Source organism: Pseudophryne corroboree (genome assembly GCF_028390025.1).
Source record: "Pseudophryne corroboree isolate aPseCor3 chromosome 3 unlocalized genomic scaffold, aPseCor3.hap2 SUPER_3_unloc_1, whole genome shotgun sequence".
In the NCBI taxonomy this organism is placed as follows: Eukaryota; Metazoa; Chordata; class Amphibia; order Anura; family Myobatrachidae; genus Pseudophryne; species Pseudophryne corroboree.
Genome location: NW_026967493.1, coordinates 709,306 through 727,023, shown reverse-complemented (window position 1 = coordinate 727,023; position 17,718 = coordinate 709,306). Strand labels below are relative to the sequence as shown.

General features: G+C 48.1%; 2 protein-coding genes across 3 annotated transcripts in view; one reads left to right on the top strand and one right to left on the bottom strand.

Annotated features, from left to right (window-relative positions):
• Nucleotides 1–14,975, bottom strand: part of LOC134983087 (oocyte zinc finger protein XlCOF6-like) — a 56,947-nt gene extending 41,972 nt beyond the window's left edge. Inside the window, exons 1-7 of one of the 2 annotated variants that reach the window (XM_063948782.1) lie at nucleotides 14,755–14,975; nucleotides 10,703–10,853; nucleotides 9,375–9,566; nucleotides 8,668–8,746; nucleotides 8,451–8,548; nucleotides 4,785–4,808; nucleotides 4,409–4,736 (exon numbers count right to left, since the gene is read on the bottom strand). In XM_063948782.1, the coding sequence (XP_063804852.1) occupies nucleotides 4,409–4,736; nucleotides 4,785–4,808; nucleotides 8,451–8,548; nucleotides 8,668–8,746; nucleotides 9,375–9,566; nucleotides 10,703–10,780 (799 nt within the window). In that variant the 5' untranslated portion in view covers nucleotides 10,781–10,853; nucleotides 14,755–14,975. Of the gene's footprint in view, nucleotides 1–4,408; nucleotides 4,809–8,450; nucleotides 8,549–8,667; nucleotides 8,747–9,374; nucleotides 9,567–10,702; nucleotides 10,854–14,754 lie in introns of both variants that reach the window. The other variant, XM_063948781.1, reaches the window with a different exon arrangement.
• Nucleotides 14,976–15,133: 158 nt separating this feature from the next.
• LOC134983091 (gastrula zinc finger protein XlCGF57.1-like) overlaps nucleotides 15,134–17,718 on the top strand; it is a 40,024-nt gene continuing 37,439 nt past the window's right edge. Inside the window, exon 1 of the mRNA XM_063948788.1 lies at nucleotides 15,134–15,262. The gene's annotated coding sequence lies outside the window, so the exon portion shown is untranslated. The remainder of the gene's footprint in view (nucleotides 15,263–17,718) is intronic.

The following is a 17,718-nucleotide window of genomic DNA, read 5'->3' as shown; positions in this document are numbered from 1 at the left end:
CTTCTTATTGAGACGAGAGGCCATCATGTCGATCTGGGGTACGCTCCAAAGATCTGTTACCTCCTTGAACACCCCACTCCCCTGGATGGAGATCATGTCTGCTGAGTAAGTCCGCTTCCCAGTAGTCTACTCCCGGAATGAAGATTGCCGACAGCGCCAATGCGTGTTTTTCTCCCCAGACGATGATTCTTGTTACCTCTGACATTGCAGCTCTACTCTTCGTTCCGCCCTGTCGGTTTATGTAAGGCACGGTTGTCACATTGTTCGACTGTACTTGAACGGCCCGATTTCTCAGAAGATGGGCCGCTTGGAGAAGACCGTTGTAGACGGCTCTTAGTTCCAGAATGTTTATCGGCAGGCCGGCTTCCAGACTTGACCACCTTCCTTGAAAGGTTTTCCCTTGAGTGACCGCGCCGCAGCCCCGGAGACTTGCATCCGTGGTTAGAAGGATCCAGTCCTGAATCTCGAACCGGAGGCCCTCCAGTAGGTGAGGTAATTGCAGCCACCAGAGGAGTGAAATCCCGGCCTTTGGCGACAGACGTATTCTCAGGTGCATGTGTAGATGGGATCCCGACCACTTGTCCAGGAGATCCAGTTGGAAGGACAGAGTGTGAAACCTCCCGTACTGCAGAGCCTCGTAAGAGGCCACCATCTTCCCCAGAAGGCGAATGCACTGATGGACCGACACCCGGGCTGGCTTCAGGACATCCCGGACCATTGTTTGTATCACCAACGCTTTTTCCTCTGGAAGAAACACCCTCTGCACTTCCGTGTCGAGGATCATTCCCAGAAAGGACAACCTCCTGGTTGGTTCCAAATGTGATTTTGGAAGATTCAGGATCCAACCATGTTCCCTGAGAAGCTGTGTCGTGAGAGCTACGGACCGTAACAGCTTCTCCTTGGACGATGCCTTTATCAGCAGATCGTCCAGATATGGAATTATGTTCACCCCCTGTCTACGGAGGAGAACCATCATTTCCGCCATCACCGTGGTGAATACCCTCGGCGCTGTGGAGAGGCCGAATGGTAGGGCCTGGAACTGAATGACAGTCCAACAGTGCGAATCGAAGATAAGTTTGATGCGGCAGCCAAATCAGAATGTGGAGGTACGCATCCGTGATATCCAGGGATACCAGGAATTCCCCCTCCTCCAGACCTGATATCACTGCCCTTAGAGACTCCATTGTGAACTTGAACTTCCTCAGAAAGGGTTTAGTGATCTTAAGTTCAAAATGGGACTGACCGAACCATCCGGTTTCGGTACCATGAAAAGGTTCGAATAGTAACCTCTGTTTTGCATATGAGGTGGTACTGGCACAATGACCCGTGCCTCCCCCAACTTCTGGACGGCTTCTTGCAGGACAGTCCTGTCTGCCCGCAGAGCTGGCAAGCCTCATTTGAAAAATCGGTGAGGAGGGAGATTTTGAAATTCCAGCCTGTACCCCTGAGACACAATATCTTGCACCCAGGGGTCCAGGCCGGATGACACCCAGACGTGACTGAAAAGCCGGATTCTCGCTCTCACCGGCCCCACCTCTGGGGCGTGCAGTCCACCATCATGCAGAGGACTTTGGTGTACCTGAACCAGGTTTCTGTTCCTGGGAACCTGCAGCCGCAGATTTCTTGGACTTGGGCCAACCTCCCCGATAGAAGGTGTTGGACGGCTTGGCCTTTCTGGGCTTGTTAGACCGAAAGGGCTGTGATGTAGCTGAAGAAAAGGGTTTCTTCGGAGCAGGTGTGGCGGAGGGAAGAAAAGGTGACTTACCAGCTGTAGCCGTGGAGATCCACGCATCTAACGCTTCCCCAAAGAGACCACTGGCGCAACCACAGTCCTCGACGAGCTGATACAGACATGGAAGAAATTCCTGCAGCCATGGAACCCAGGTCTTTCATGGATTCTACCAGAAATCTTGCCGAATCTTGAATGTTACGTAAAAACAATTCAACATCACATTTCTCCATAGTATCCAAGTCTTCAAGTAACGTGCCTGACCACTTTACTATAGCTTTGGCAATCCAAGCACTGGCAATAGTGGGACGTAGTATTGCCCCAGAGGCCGTGTACATGGATTTGAGCGTATTATCAATTTTACGATCAGCCGGCTCTTTCAAGGCGGTAGATCCTGGAACATGTAAAACAGCCTTTTTTGAGAGTCTGGATACCGACGCGTCAACAATAGGCGGGTTTTCCCATTTTTTCCTTCCTCTACCGGGAAAGGAAATGCCACCAGAACCCTTTTAGGTATCTGGAATTTTTTATCCGGGTTTTCCCAAGCCTTTTAAAAAATAGCATATAATTCCTTTGACTCAAGGAAGGTTAGCGAGGCTTTCTTATTTTCAGTGAAGTAAGCCTCCTCAACCTGCTCAGGTGTTGCATCAGCAATATTCAACACATCCCTAATAGCCTCTATCATCAACTGCACCCCTTTAGCAAGAGCTGCTGCCCCCCGCAACACATCCCCGTCACCGTCTGCAGTGTCAGAATCTGTGTAGTTCAGTGTGGTATCTGTATCATCCTGCAAGATCTGCGCAAGAGCAGGTTTATGTGAATATAGAACGGGGAGCCCTGAGGTACCAGACCTGGGCTAGACTGCCATAGAGTTCTGTAAAGCCCGAGTTGCAGATTCATTTTGTGCATCCCTATTTGAAATCTGAGAAATAATAGATTTGATAGAGTATAACCACTCAGGCTCCCTTGCTGGAATCTGTGCTAAACCAGTGCAATCCTGATTACATGGAATGGGATCATCCTCAGAGGACATATCCTCAGCAGCATATGACAGAGTCCCTGGACATTGCTTAATGGAGACCACAGACACTCCACACACACAGGGGAGGACAGACAGAGTTTCACCCACAAGAATGACAAGAGAGACACAGAGATTGGAGCAAACCCACACACAGTGCTTTTAATGTAAAGGGAGACCCCTACTAGCGCCGACTGTGCACCTTAATAGGTTACACAGTCGTTTTGCAGCCTCCCCCCCCTTCTACAACCCCCTGGTACCGTGAGAGATAGCTGGAGTTGCTGTGGAGGGACTTGCTCTTCCTGGGCAGCGCTGTGCAGGCAGGAAAATGGCGCTGAACGCTGCTCGGTACGCTCTGAGGAGAAGCTCCGCCCCGAAAATGGCGCTGTCTTCCCGCTCTTCATAGGATTATACTGGCCTGAGGTAAAATACTGGCTGAGATCCATGGACCCCAACAGGCTTGCTGACCAGTGCAGGGTTCAGGCGCTGGCTCAGGGCGCCCCTCACAGCACCGAACTAAGTACCGCTGAGCCTCCGGAGCGCAGTTAGTACTTTGGTGATCTTTAGCTCTGTAAGGGGGTGGTGGCATGCTGCTGGGGTGAGCGATCCCCTGTGGTGGGGAAAGATCTATCCCCTCAGGAGCTCAGTGTCCTGTCAGCAGAGATAGTGGCTGAGACCCCCGCAGGGCGGACACTGCTCCCCCCCCTCAGCCCCACGATGCAGGGAGGCTGTTGCCAGCAGCCTCCCTGTAAAATAATAAACTCTAAATAAACTTTTACTAAAGAAGCTCTGTAGAGCTCCCCTAGCTGTGACCGGCTCCTCCGGGCACATTTCCTAAACTGAGTCTGGTAGGAGGGGCATAGAGGGAGGAGCCAGCCCACACTCTCAAACTCTTAAAGTGCCAATGGCTCTTGGTGGACCCATCTATACCCTGTGGTACTAATGTGGACCCCAGCATCCTCTAGGACGTAAGAGAAAATACGATTTCATCTACATTGAACATCCCAAAATACCCACCTTCTACCACTTGCCTAAAATAAAAAAAAATAAACCATCACATAAATCTCCCAGGAAGGCCAATAATTGCAGGAATTGGCTCCACCAAGCTCACTAAATACAGACTTTTACCATCAAATTCTGGTTGAAAAACAAGAACCATCTTAAGGATACCATGAACATTCTTCAAATCAGAAAAAAAAAAAACCTACATCCTATGCACAAGTGAAGTAAAGTCACTTTTTACTTGCACTGGCCACAATGAAGAATACAGAGCAATATGTTATTTTCTCTCAACGCAAACAGAAATCACAAATTAATTTCATCATGGAAAAAATACATTTCACATTACGGCACAATTACTTTTGGCACAATGAAGATTTCTACCTCCAAAAGATAGGAACAGCTATGGGAACATCATTCGCACCAAGCTATGCTAAGGTTTTCCTAGCGTGGTGTGAGGAAACCAACCTCTGGAACAATAATAGAATACAGAAACAACATTGTCTGTTAGAACAGATATAAAGATGATCTGTACTCTAGCACAGTGTCAGAGGAGGGTGCGGAATAAGAGATTAGTGCAGTGACAGAGGAAGGCATAGGATAAGAGGCTAGTTTAGTGATGGAACAAGGAGAATATGTGACTCTTAGTGATTATTGCTCACCTGTGCCACTATCTGAGGGGATTTCCTTCTCCTTACACTGCTGATCATCCCTCACACACGTCTCCTCCTCTCCCTCTTTATCTTTTTCCTGTATATCAGTTAAATACGTCTCCTCTTCTCCCTTTAGATCTTCTGCCTTTACATCAATCACATACGTATCTTCCTCCATCTCTGTATCTTCTGCCTTCATATGAGTCACATACATATCTTCTTCTTCCTTTATATCTTCTGCCTTATCAGTCACGCACGTCCCTACTTCTCCCTCTGGATCTTCTGCCTTTATATCAGTCACATACGTATCTTCTTCTTCTCTCTCTGTATCTTCTGCCTTTATATCAGTTACATACATCTCTTCTTCTCTCTCAGTATCTTCTACCTTATTATCAGTCAGATCTTCACTCTAACAAACCCACAAAACAATAAAATAACACATTATTAATGAAGATTAAAATTGACATTGAAGAAAGAATATCACTGTGTAAGACAAACACAGCGTCTCTACAGATCATTTAGTGGAAAGTCACTTTGGTACTTGGGTAAACCCTAAATCCCATTTATATCTCCAAGCGTTCTCAGATGGCTTGGAATGGACTGCCACGTGGACTCTGTTTACATGACGCAATTCGGTGGATAAGCAACACCTAATGAGACTAATTTAAAGGTTTTCTTTTTTTTTCTTCCTTTCATTTATAAAAAGCAGAAGACAGGCAAATGGCATACGTCAGCAGAGTCCATATAACTCACACATTTACCTGTGACATTGCTTACAGAGAGCTTTATTCATGCATAACCAATATGGAACAGCAAAATATCACAGCAGTATAAGACTCATGCCTGAGAGTAATAAACATATAGCTCAAGAAAATGTCTATCTGCCAAATTTTTCATTTCCAGAAATAACGTGGTGGGGAGAGGGGATGGGAGAAAAGGAAGGGAAGGGAAGGAGATGGGAGTAAAGGAAGGGAAGGAGAGGGGATGGGAGTAAAGGAAGGGAAGGAGAGGGGATGGGAGAAAAGGAAGGGAAGGAGAGGGGATGGGAGAAAAGGAAGGGAAGGAGAGGGGATGGGAGAAAAGGAAGGGAAGGAGAGGGGATGGGAGAAACGGAAGGGAAGGAGAGGGGATGGGAGAAACGGAAGGGAAGGAGAGGGGATGGGAGAAACGGAAGGGAAGGAGAGGGGATGGGAGAAACGGAAGGGAAGGAGAGGGGATGGGAGAAACGGAAGGGAAGGAGAGGGGATGGGAGAAACGGAAGGGAAGGAGAGGGGATGGGAGAAACGGAAGGGAAGGAGAGGGGATGGGAGAAACGGAAGGGAAGGAGAGGGGATGGGAGAAACGGAAGGGAAGGAGAGGGGATGGGAGAAACGGAAGGGAAGGAGAGGGGATGGGAGAAACGGAAGGGAAGGAGAGGGGATGGGAGAAACGGAAGGGAAGGAGAGGGGATGGGAGAAACGGAAGGGAAGGAGAGGGGATGGGAGAAACGGAAGGGAAGGAGAGGGGATGGGAGAAACGGAAGGGAAGGAGAAGGGATGGGAGAAACGGAAGGAAAGGAGAGGGGATGGGAGAAAAGGAAGGGAAGGAGAGGGGATGGGAGAAAAGGAAGGGAAGGAGAGGGGATGGGAGTAAAGGAAGGGAAGGAGAGGGGATGGGAGAAAAGGAAGGGAAGGAGAGGGGATGGGAGAAAAGCAAGGGAAGGAGAGGGGATGGGAGAAAAGGAAGGGAAGGAGAGGGGATGGGAGAAAAGGAAGGGAAGGAGAGGGGATGGGAGAAAAGCAAGGGAAGGAGAGGGGATGGGAGAAAAGGAAGGGAAGGAGAGGGGATGGGAGAAAAGGAAGGGAAGGAGAGGGGATGGGAGAAAAGGAAGGGAAGGAGAGGGGATGGGAGAAAAGGGAAGGAGAGGGGATGGGAGAAAAGGAAGGGAAAGAGATGGGAGAATACCAAGTCTAATAGGCCCTACACACATGCCGATATTCTGAAAGATATGAACGATCTCGTTCATAAATGAACGAGAACTCGTTCATATCTTTCAGTGTGGAGACTCCAGCGATGAACGATGCGCGGCCCCGCGCTCGTTCATCGCTGATCTCCCGTCGGCTGTGCATGCAGGCCAATATGGACGATCTCGTCCATATTTGCCTGCACTTCAATGCAGCCGGGTGACGGGGGGAGTGAAGAAACTTCACTCCCCCCGTCACTGCCCCCCCGCCGCCGGGTTGCTCGTCTGCCGTATCGGCCGTCGGGCACCTCGGCGGCGCATCGCCGAGTGTGTAGGGCCCCTAAGAGTACGTAATTGAGGATCTTTGACAAATCAGAGGTCATCACTACAAGAAATAGCTATTAGTGACCTCTAAAAAGGTGGAAATCTCTTTCTATCATCCCATGCTGGTTGTGCCAGGTAAACTGGGTCATGAAGTAAAGCTGCTATGTCCTAAGGTATTTTTTATCCAATTCTTTCCAATCGTTATGAGAAAAGGTGTGGATACTGCCGTTATTTATTAATATGTTGATACTTAGAGTTGTTTATAATTGTGCATTAACACTGCAATAGCCATGATTAGTTTCCTGATTGCCACTGGTATAAAAGGCCATCCAGCTAAGGCTCTTTAGCATATGCCTCTGATGAAGCCGAGATGCAGTGAAACGCATTAAGCCTTTTCCAAGAATCTCTGGGATTCTATCTGGGGATTTGGAGACCTTGGACTCATTCACCATCCTAACATCATCGTGGACAACCTTTCACGACATTTGGTGCGGACCGCTGGTATTTAGCAACAATCTAGGTCTCCTAATAGATACATCACATTCCATAATGACCATTTATATAAAGCCTGGTCGGGACTATAATTGTCCAACCTAACACGTAGAACCTCCACTGAATTTACAGCACCATTAACTGGTTTACATGTGCATCTTTAACGGATTTACATGTGGTGTATTTATTCTAACATCTGTATTTTTGTCTTAATATTGGTCACAAAACGGATGTATTCAGTGCTCCCCTTACCTGTGCCACACTGTGAGGTGCTGTTCTCGATTACCAACACTCTCGGGCCTGGCGCCCATTGTCAGTCTCCACTGCCCACTCCACGCCGGTAGTTCCCTCCAAAACCAGTCATGGACAGAGCCATGACAGATCTGATCAGCTGACCGCCCGAAGTCCAATCAGGAACCTTTTCACAGTCATGTGATCATCACCACCAATCAGCAGCAAGCCAGGGGTATAAATCCCGAATCGCAGCTCAGGCAAATCGCCAGCGCTTTGTTGTCTATCAAGCTGTTGTGAGCTCCAGACTCTCCTGTTGAATTTAAGACCAGTGCATTTTCCATCTCCAGCACTCCCTGGATTCCTGAGCTATCCTGTTCAGTATCACAGCATATCCAGATCCACTGGTACAGCCAATCCCAGTGATCCTGAAGGGCTGTTCAGTTCATAATTGCAGCATACAGACAATCCCAGTGATCCTGAAGGACTGCTCAGTTCATCACTTCAGCATTTCCAATTCGCTGGTACAGCCTATGCCAGCGTTCCTGAAGGGCTGCTCAGCTTTATCATCGCATTTCCAATTCGCTGGTACAGCTTATGCCAGCGTTCCTGAAGAGCTGCTCCAGCAATCCATTGCAGCATTTCCAGATTCATTGGTTAACCTCATCCCAGTGATCGTGAACCCTCAGTGTTATGAATTACCCAGCTATTCTAATGCACTAAGAACTGATCACCCAGTGCTCCAGTTTCCCATATAGCCGGTACCACATCACCAACTCAATTCACCTGATACAGCATCCAGTCAGGTGTCTCAACTTTGCCAAACTGCCTCGTCTATGAATGAGCAGATCCTATATTAAGCCAGCCCAGTGCAAACCCTGCAGCTCAACCTAGTCCAGATTCACAAACAACCCTAGCCATGACAATATTGTAATAAAAAAACATTATGTTTTATTTATATCATTTTATTTATAATTAGATATCAATGTTTTGACCAATAATGTATTCATTTCTAGAGCTGTTCCTCATTCCCCTGTTTTTAGTTTCCTAAATGCCACCTACCTGACCCTCCTGTGGGACACAGTGATTCTCCTCTGTATGATCCTGGGAATACGGAGGACGGAGACATCTCTCTGGGGTATTCCTGTTACTGGCCCCACCTGTAGGAGACACACAGTGACTGAGTACATTGTATATATGGGATTATCAGGTAATGTGTGTATCTAGGTGGCCCCCATAGCTGCTCTCTCCATTACACTACATGACAGTCTCCTCTTACCCAGTGATGTGAGGGGCCGGTGATTCTGGATCATCACGTCCTTGTACAGACACCTCTGTTCCTCTATATACTGCCACTCCTGCATGGAGAAATAGATAGTGACATCCTCACACCTTATAGGAACCTGACACACACAATGATACAGTCATCACCCAGACACATCCCCTGGTGTTACTGTATAATGTCCCATTCCCAGCAGTCACCTCTCCAGTCATCACCTAGACACATCCCCTGGTGTTACTGTATAATGCCCCATTCCCAGCAGTCACCTCTCCAGACACATCCCCTGGTGTTACTATATAATGTCCCATTCCCAGCAGTCACCTCTCCAGACACATCCCCTGGTGTTACTGTATAATGCCCCATTCCCAGCAGTCACATCCCCTGGTGTTACTATATAATGTCCCATTTCCAGCAGTCACCTCTCCTGTCACATCCCCCGGTGTTACTATATAATGTCCCATTCCCAGCAGTCACCTCTCCAGACACATCCCCTGGTGTTACGGTATAATGTCCCATTCCCAGCAGTCACCTCTCCAGTCACATCCCCTGGTGTTAGTGTATAATGTCCTATTCCCAGCAGTCACCTCTCCAGTCATCACCCAGACACATCCCCTGGTGTTACTGTATAATGTCCCATTCCCAGCAGTCACCACCCAGACACATCCCCTGGTGTTACTGTATAATGCCCCATTCCCAGCAGTCACCTCTCCAGTCAGCAGCTGAATGATCTTTTTGGTGAGTTCCAGGATCTTCTGGTCATTGTCTCTGTCATGTATCAGTGAGCGAGGTGGAAGCACAATGATGGGACTCTGGGTCTTGCTTGGTCCTACTGACACACGGGTACGGCTGCTGGGTGTTTCACACTCCCCAAAGGTCTTCTTCACTACTGTGTAATCCTGTGTATTGGGACAGACGTCAATAATGAATGGTAAATACATATATTTGGAATTGCAATTTTTAAGGATTAACTGCAATATACATTAACAGTTTATATCACAGTTATCACCCCCACCTTGCATGTAACCGCTTCCTATATACAGGAAAGTGTAGTGTACACAGTATATACCTATCCCGACATCTACAGTGCGACCAACACGTTGAATCATTATTCTACGATCAGCCCTCATGGATGTATCACCTGCCCTGGATAGTTTAGGTCACAGTAAGAGCACGTTGGGGTTAGGATAAATAAAAACTGAAGATGGAGATGCCGGAGGTGCGATGATGTAAGATGACACATATTTGGGTAAAGATGATTTGCACCCTCTCAGCTGCCAAAAGGAAGCATCCAACCTCTAAACCTCTAGTAAAAGTCCAATAGTCTCCAAACCTCCAACGTTTCCTGAAAACTCACCTGCTCACACAAGCTTATCAAATTCCAGAACCGCCCATAAAACCTTCAATGCCTGTCTATTTAACTACATCCCCTCTGTACAGTCCACACATAACCTCACATATTTTGTCTTTCTTCACTTTACTGACCCTTGGCCAACATTGCTGGGTGATCATATCATACAACCCATTAAGAACCATTGCAATCTAGTGAATCATTATGCAATAGGTAGCACCTATCCTTGTGTATCAATGCCTATTTCCCTACAGATTGTAAACTGGCGTACAGGGCCCTCCTACCTCTATGTCAGTCTGTTTTTGCCAGGTATTGTTCTATTACTGTTGTGTCTGACTGGAGCCACAGGGGTGCATCTCAGAGACCAGTAGCTTTCTCTCACCATCCCTCGCCTTTCCAGTTAAAAATCAACATGAGTGTGATGTCACTGTGACACTCCCAGACTCCCTCACCTCCCCAGTCAGGTCCCTGTGTTAATAACAGAGATCAGAGTGATATCACTGTGACACTCCCAGACCCCCTCACCTCCCCAGTCATCACCTCCCCAGTCAGGTTCCTGTGTTAATAACAGAGAGAAGAGCAATGTCACCGACACTCCCAGACTCCCTCACCTCCCCAGTCAGGTACCTGTGTTAGTAACAGAGATAAGAGTGACGTCACTGTGACACTCCCAGACTCCCTCACCTCCCCAGTCAGCAGGTAGATAATCTCCAGCGTGAGATTTAGTATCCTCTCAGTCGTGTGACTCCTGTCCTCGTCCATCCTCAGTGATATAAACAGGACACGTCACAACCTTAAGTGACTTCTAGTAAAGGCTCAAAGGTTTTTCACTTATCTAGGAATAAAAATATTATATTAAATACCAAAGAATACATGTAACATTCAAATATGAGACACTGTGTAACCATTAAGCTCTCCTCTTTTCACCAAGCCATATCATACACCAGATATACACTGGTCCCAATACACAGGTCACACCGATATCACACACATCCCTATACACAAGTCACACCGATAATCACTCCTGGATACACACTGATCCCTATACACAGGTCACATTGATATCACACCCGAGATACACACTGATCCCTGATACACACTGATCACTATATATAGGTCACACACAATTGATACACACTGATCACTATACACAGGTCACACACTGATATCACACCCCTGATACACACTGATCCCTATAAACAGGTCACACACACCTGATAACCAATGATTACTACACGCAGTATAATATACACAACACCATTTCTCTAACGTCCTAGTGGATGCTGGGGACTCCGTAAGGACCATGGGGAACAGACGGGCTCCGCAGGAGACTGGGCACTCTAAGAAAGATTTAGTACTACTGGTGTGCACTGGCTCCTCCCTCTATGCCCCTCCTCCAGACCTCAGTTAGAATCTGTGCCCGGAAGGAGCTGGGTGCATTTTAGTGAGCTCTCCTGAGCTTGCTTTTAAGAAAGTATTTTGGTTAGGTTTTTTATTTTCAGAGAGCTTCTGCTGGCAACAGACTCTCTGCTACGTGGGACTGAGGGGAGAGAAGCAAACCTACTAACTGCGGCTAGGCTGCGCTTCTTAGGCTACTGGACACCATTTGCTCCAGAGGGATCGAACACAGGAACTTAACCTTGGTCGTCCGTTCCCGGAGCCGCGCCGCCGTCCCCCTCGCAGAGCCAGAAGCCGAGGCACGACCTCCACCCGGGAGAGTGGGGACTTCATCAAGAAGTCTTCACGCAGATTGTAGGTCGGTGGGAACTGCCACAGGTGGACATGATGGCATCCCGCCTCAACAAAAAGCTACAGAGGTATTGCGCCAGGTCAAGAGACCCTCAGGCGATAGCTGTAGACGCACTGGGGACACCGTGGATGTTCCAGTCGGTTTATGCGTTTCCTCCTCTTCCTCTCATACCCAAGGTGATGAGAATCATAGGAAAAGGAGGAGTGAGAACAATACTCATTGTTCCGGATTGGCCAAGAAGGACTTGGTATCCAGATCTGCAAGAAATGCTCACAGAGGACCCATAGTCTCTGCCTTTCAGACAGGACCTGTTGCAACAGGGGCCCTGTCTGTTCCAAGACTTACCGCGACTGCGTTTGTTGGCATGGCGGTTGAACGCCGGATCCGGGCAGAAAAAGGCATTCCGGATGTGGTTATTCCTACACTGATAAAGGCTAGGAAGGAGGTGACGGCTAAACATTATCACCGGATATGGCGGAAAAGAATGTTGTTTGGTGTGAGGCCAGGAAGGCCCCTACGGAGGAATTCCAGCTGGGCCATTTCCTTCACTTCCTACAGTCGGGAATGACATTGGGCCTGAAATTGGGTTCCATTAGGGTCCAGGTTTCGGCCCTATCCATTTTCTTTCAAAAAGAACCGACTTCTCTTCCTGAAGTCCAGACGTTGTATAGGGAGTGCTGCATATTCAGCCCCCTTTTGTGCCACCAGTGGCACTTTGGGATCTTAACGTGGTGTTGAGTTTCCTGAAATCTCACTGGTTTGAGCCACTTAAGACCGTGGAGTTAAAATATCTCACGTGGAAAGTGGTCATGCTATTGGCCTTAGCTTCGGCTAGGCGTGTGTCAGAATTGGAGGCTTTGTCATGTAAAAGCCCCTATCTGGTTTTCCATATGGACTGGGCAGGATTACGGACTCGTCCGCAATTTCTGCCGAAGGTGGTGTCATCTTTTCATTTGAACCAACCTATTGTGGTGCCTGCGGCTACTCGTGACCTGGAGGATTCCAAGTTGCTTGATGTAATCAGGGCTTTGAAGATCTATGTAGCCAGGACAGCTGGAGTCAGGAAAACTGACTCGCTGTTTATCTTGTATGCATCCAACAAGCTGGGTGCTCCTGCTTCAAAACAAACTATTGCTCGCTGGATCTGTAACACGATTCAGCAGGCTCATTCTGCGGCTGGATTGCCGCATCCAAAATCAGTAAAAGCCCATTCCACAAGGAAAGTGGGCTCTTCTTGGGCGGCTGCCCGAGGGGTCTCGGCATTACAGCTTTGCCGAGCAGCTACTTGGTCTGGTTCAAACACCTTTGCTAAGTTCTACAAGTTTGATACCCTGGCTGAGGAGGACCTTGTGTTTGCCCATTCGGTGCTGCAGAGTCATCCGCACTCTCCCGCCCGTTTGGGAGCTTTGGTATAATCCCCATGGTCCTTACGGAGTCCCCAGCATCCACTAGGACGTCAGAGAAAATAAGATTTTACTCACCGTTAAATCTATTTCTCGTAGTCCGTAGTGGATGCTGGGCGCCCGTCCCAAGTGCGGACTTTCTGCAATACGTGTATATAGTTATTGCTTAATAAAGGGTTATGTTATGTTGGCATCCATGGGTGATGCTTTGTTGTTGTTCATACTGTTAACTGGGTATGTTATCACAAGTTATACGGTGTGATTGGTGTGGCTGGTATGAGTCTTACCCTGGATTCCACAATCCTTTCCTTGTAATGTCAGCTCTTCCGGGCAGTTTCCTTAACTGAGGTCTGGAGGAGGGGCAAAGAGGGAGGAGCCAGTGCCCACCAGTAGTACTAAATCTTTCTTAGAGTGCCCAGTCTCCTGCGGAGCCCGTCTATTCCCCATGGTCCTTACGGAGTCCCCAGCATCCACTACGGACTACGAGAAATAGATTTACCGGTGAGTAAAATCTTATTATTTCCTCATGCCAGATCTCTCACACCCTACCCACCTTTTCCTCCTCACCCCCACAGCTTATTCTCCCCAGTAACCTAGGATAAAGCCTCTGCACACATCTTACCCTACTTCTCTCCCGATAACTCACCTCATCTCATATCATTGTAACCCAGGTTGGATAGCCAAGGTTGCACCGTTTACACTGCACCCTTACCCGTGGTTGCTACCAGGGTGGGATTCCCCGGTCACTGGTTATTTTTCAAGGACACTTTTACACTGAGCCAAGACCCAGCAATAACCCAGGATATTATGGTGGTGGAAAGGGGTAGAAGTTAGTAAGTACAGGAAACAGAGGAAGCTCCAAAAAGGTGATGAAAATGAGAAGAATGCCTCACACAGGTATGGCCTCAGCAGGGCATTAGAGAGGGGACATCAGTGCATTTCATACACCACCCAGCCTACACTATGGTGTATTTCTGTTTATGCGTTCAGTTCCACACTGGAAAAACCCTACGGAGGGCACTGACCGTCATATACAGCAGATATGCTTTGTATGGGGGTGTCCGAGTACTCTGGATTACTCCCTTTCTCTATAGTCTGCTACCCAAAGAGCAGAGACTGCTCCAGCTATATTACAGCACTGGTGTCTGACCTACATGTATCATTATGCAGTACCAGAGACTGCTCCACCTGTATTACATAAGACACAAGCAGTGGAATCTGATCTACCTGTATAAGGATAATGCAGCACCACAGTCTGCTCCACCTGTATGATGATAATGTAGCACCAGAGACTGCTTTCCTTGTATTATAACACTAAAGCCTGATCTGCCTGTATGATCATGCTGCACAGTAGACTCCACCACCTGTATTACGTAGAACACTAGAATCTGGTCAATCTGTATGATGTTCACCCTGTATTAGATAAAATAACACTAGTGCCTGATCTATCCGTTTGATAATGCAGCACCAGAGGCTGCCCCACCAGTACACTACATAACACTGAAATCTGACACTTTTGCATAATATCACAGCACCAGAGACTGCTCCACCTGTATTTTATATAACACTAGACTCTGATTTACCTGTATGATGATAATGCAGCACCAGAGACTGCTCCACCTGTATAATAATAAGTCATATAATTGTCTCCCGCAAAACACAGCATTTACTCGTGCACATACGGCTCAATGCTCCTTCCGGCTGCGCGTGTCACCGGAAGTTACAGCAACAGAAGAAGAAACGCCCCTGCAGATAACCCCGCCCCTTTCGTCCCTCTGTAGCTATAGCTACTGTCTGCACCGCTCTTATTATCACAGAGACTATACGCTCATTCACCTGAGTGATGTGATTGGCGCAGCGAGTAGCCAATCAAGCGGCAGAAAGAGCCAAGGACGTCTTGTAATTAGCTGAAACCTGCATCAGACCGCGCCCAGCATCCATAACATACGGTGAGTACAGTGTTGTCTTCATGTACAGTGTGCTGCGGCCATATTGTTATAGTCTTCCAGGTAGGGAGCAGAGAGGGCGGCGACGACACAGAGGCTTCAGCTGCCATTTTGTGTTATACATTCTTGAAACAGCCGGAGCCAGGTAGTGTCCTCTCTATTTATATTATTATTATTATTATTATTATTATTATTATCATTATTATTATTATATAGGGGAGAGGGGACTGTACAGTGATATGTGATGGGGGATAACACAGCTCCCGGCACACACTGATATGTGGTGTTATTATATAGGGGAAAGGGAACTAATTGTACAATGATATATGATGGGGGATAACACAGCCCCCGGCACACACTGATATGTGGTATTATTATATAGGGGAGAGAGGACTGTACAGTGATATATGATGGGGATAACACAGCCCCCGGCACACACTGATATGTGGTATTATTATATAGGGGAGAGGGGGCTGTACAGTGATCTATGATGGGGGATAACACAGCTCCCGACACACACTGATATGTGGTGTTATTATATAGAGGAGAGGGGACTGTACAGTGATATATGTTGGGGGATAACACAGCTCCCGGCACACACTGATATGTGGTATTATTATATAGGGGAGAGGGGGCTGTACAGTGATCTATGATGGGGGATAACACAGCTCCCGACACACACTGATATGTGGTGTTATTATATAGGGGAAAGGACGATGCTGAAAGGGAACTAATTGTACAATGATATATGATGGGGGATAACACAGCCCCCGGCACACACTGATATGTGGTATTATTATATAGGGGAGAGGGGACTGTACAGTGATATATGATGGGGATAACACAGCTCCCGGCACACACTGATATGTGGTATTATATAGGGGGGAGGGGATTGTACAGTGATATATGATGGGGGATAACACAGCTCCCGGCACACACTGATATGTGGTATTATATAGGGGGGAGGGGATTGTACAGTGATATATGATGGGGGATAACACAGCTCCCGGCACACACTGATATGTGGTATTATTATATAGGGGAGAGGGGGCTGTACAGTGATATATGATGGGGGATAACACAGCTCCCGGCACACACCGATATGTGGTATTATTATATGGGTTCACTACGATATGCCGGCGGTCGGGCTCCCGGCGACCAGCATACCGGCGCCGGGAGCCCGACCGCCGGCTTACCGACAGTGTGGCGAGTGCAAATGAGCCCCTTGCGGGCCACACTATTTTATTCTCCCTCCAGGGGGGTCGTGGACCCCCACGAGGGAGAATAAGTGTCAGCATGCCGGCTGTCGGGCTCCCAGCGCCGGTATGCTGGTCGCCGGTGTACTGAAGACCACCCTATCATATAGGGGAGAGGGGACTGTACAGTGATATATGATGGAGGATAACACAGCTCCAGGCACACACTGATTTGTGGTATTATTAGTGAAGAGGAGACTTCAACGATTTAAGTGGGAATAACAGTACCCAGCACAGACATTGTGTAATGAATATATTGAGGGTGGGACTGCCCATTGATATATAATGGGGAATAAAACCGCTCCCAGTGCACACTGATATCTGGTATTATAATTATTTCTCTTACGTCCTAGAGGATGCTGGGGACTCCAAAAGGACCATGGGGTATAGACAGGATCCGCGGGAGCTTGGGCACACTAAAAAGACTTTGGGTGTGAACTGGCTCCTCCCTCTATGTCCCTCCCCCAGACCTCGGTTAGACTTTGTGCCCAGGAGTGACTGGACACACACTAGGGGAGCTCTACTGAGTTTCTCTAGAAAGACTTTTGTTAGGTTTTTTATTTTCAGGGAGACCTGCTGGCTACAGGCTCCCTGCATCGTGGGAGTGAATGGAGAGAAGCAGACCTACTTCTTAGTTCAAGGACTCTGTTTCTTTGGCTACTGGACACCATTAGCTCCAGAGGATTCGATCACTTGGTTCGCCTAGCTGCTTGTTCTCGGAGCCGCGCCATCACCCCCCTCACAGAAGCCAGAAGAAAGAAGCTGGGTGAGTATTAGAAGAACCAAAGACTTCAGTGACGGCAGAAGACTTCAGTAACGTGGTACAGCGCAACGGCACGTGCAGGGCGCTGGGGGGGGAGCGCCCTGGGCAGCAGTTACTGAGGTCATCCAGGCTGGCTAAAGGCATATTCGGTGCCCGGGCACCGTATACAATACCCCCGCCAGTATACATTTTCAAATTTGAGCAGGTCTGAAGCGCCACAGGAAGGGGCGGGGCTTAGCCGCACAGCTTACCAGCGCCATTTTCTTCTCATCACAGCCGCTGCAGAGACGCTGGCCCGGGACCTCCATGGTCCTCGCAAGTAAAAGGGAGCTAAACAGGAGGGGGGGGGGGGGGGGCACACAGATAAACTGGTGCTTTTTTGTGTATTTCAGCGCTACTGATGTATATTATCGTTGTGTATTATATAGGCGCTGGGGTGTGAGTTGGCATACTCCCTCTGTGTTTCTCTCTCCAGGCTTCCCTGTAGGCGGTCCCCTTTATTGGCCAGTGTGGGGGTGACGGTACTACGTGTTGACATGTCTGAGGCTGAGTGTTCCTCCCCGGAGGAGGTTACTGGGGGCG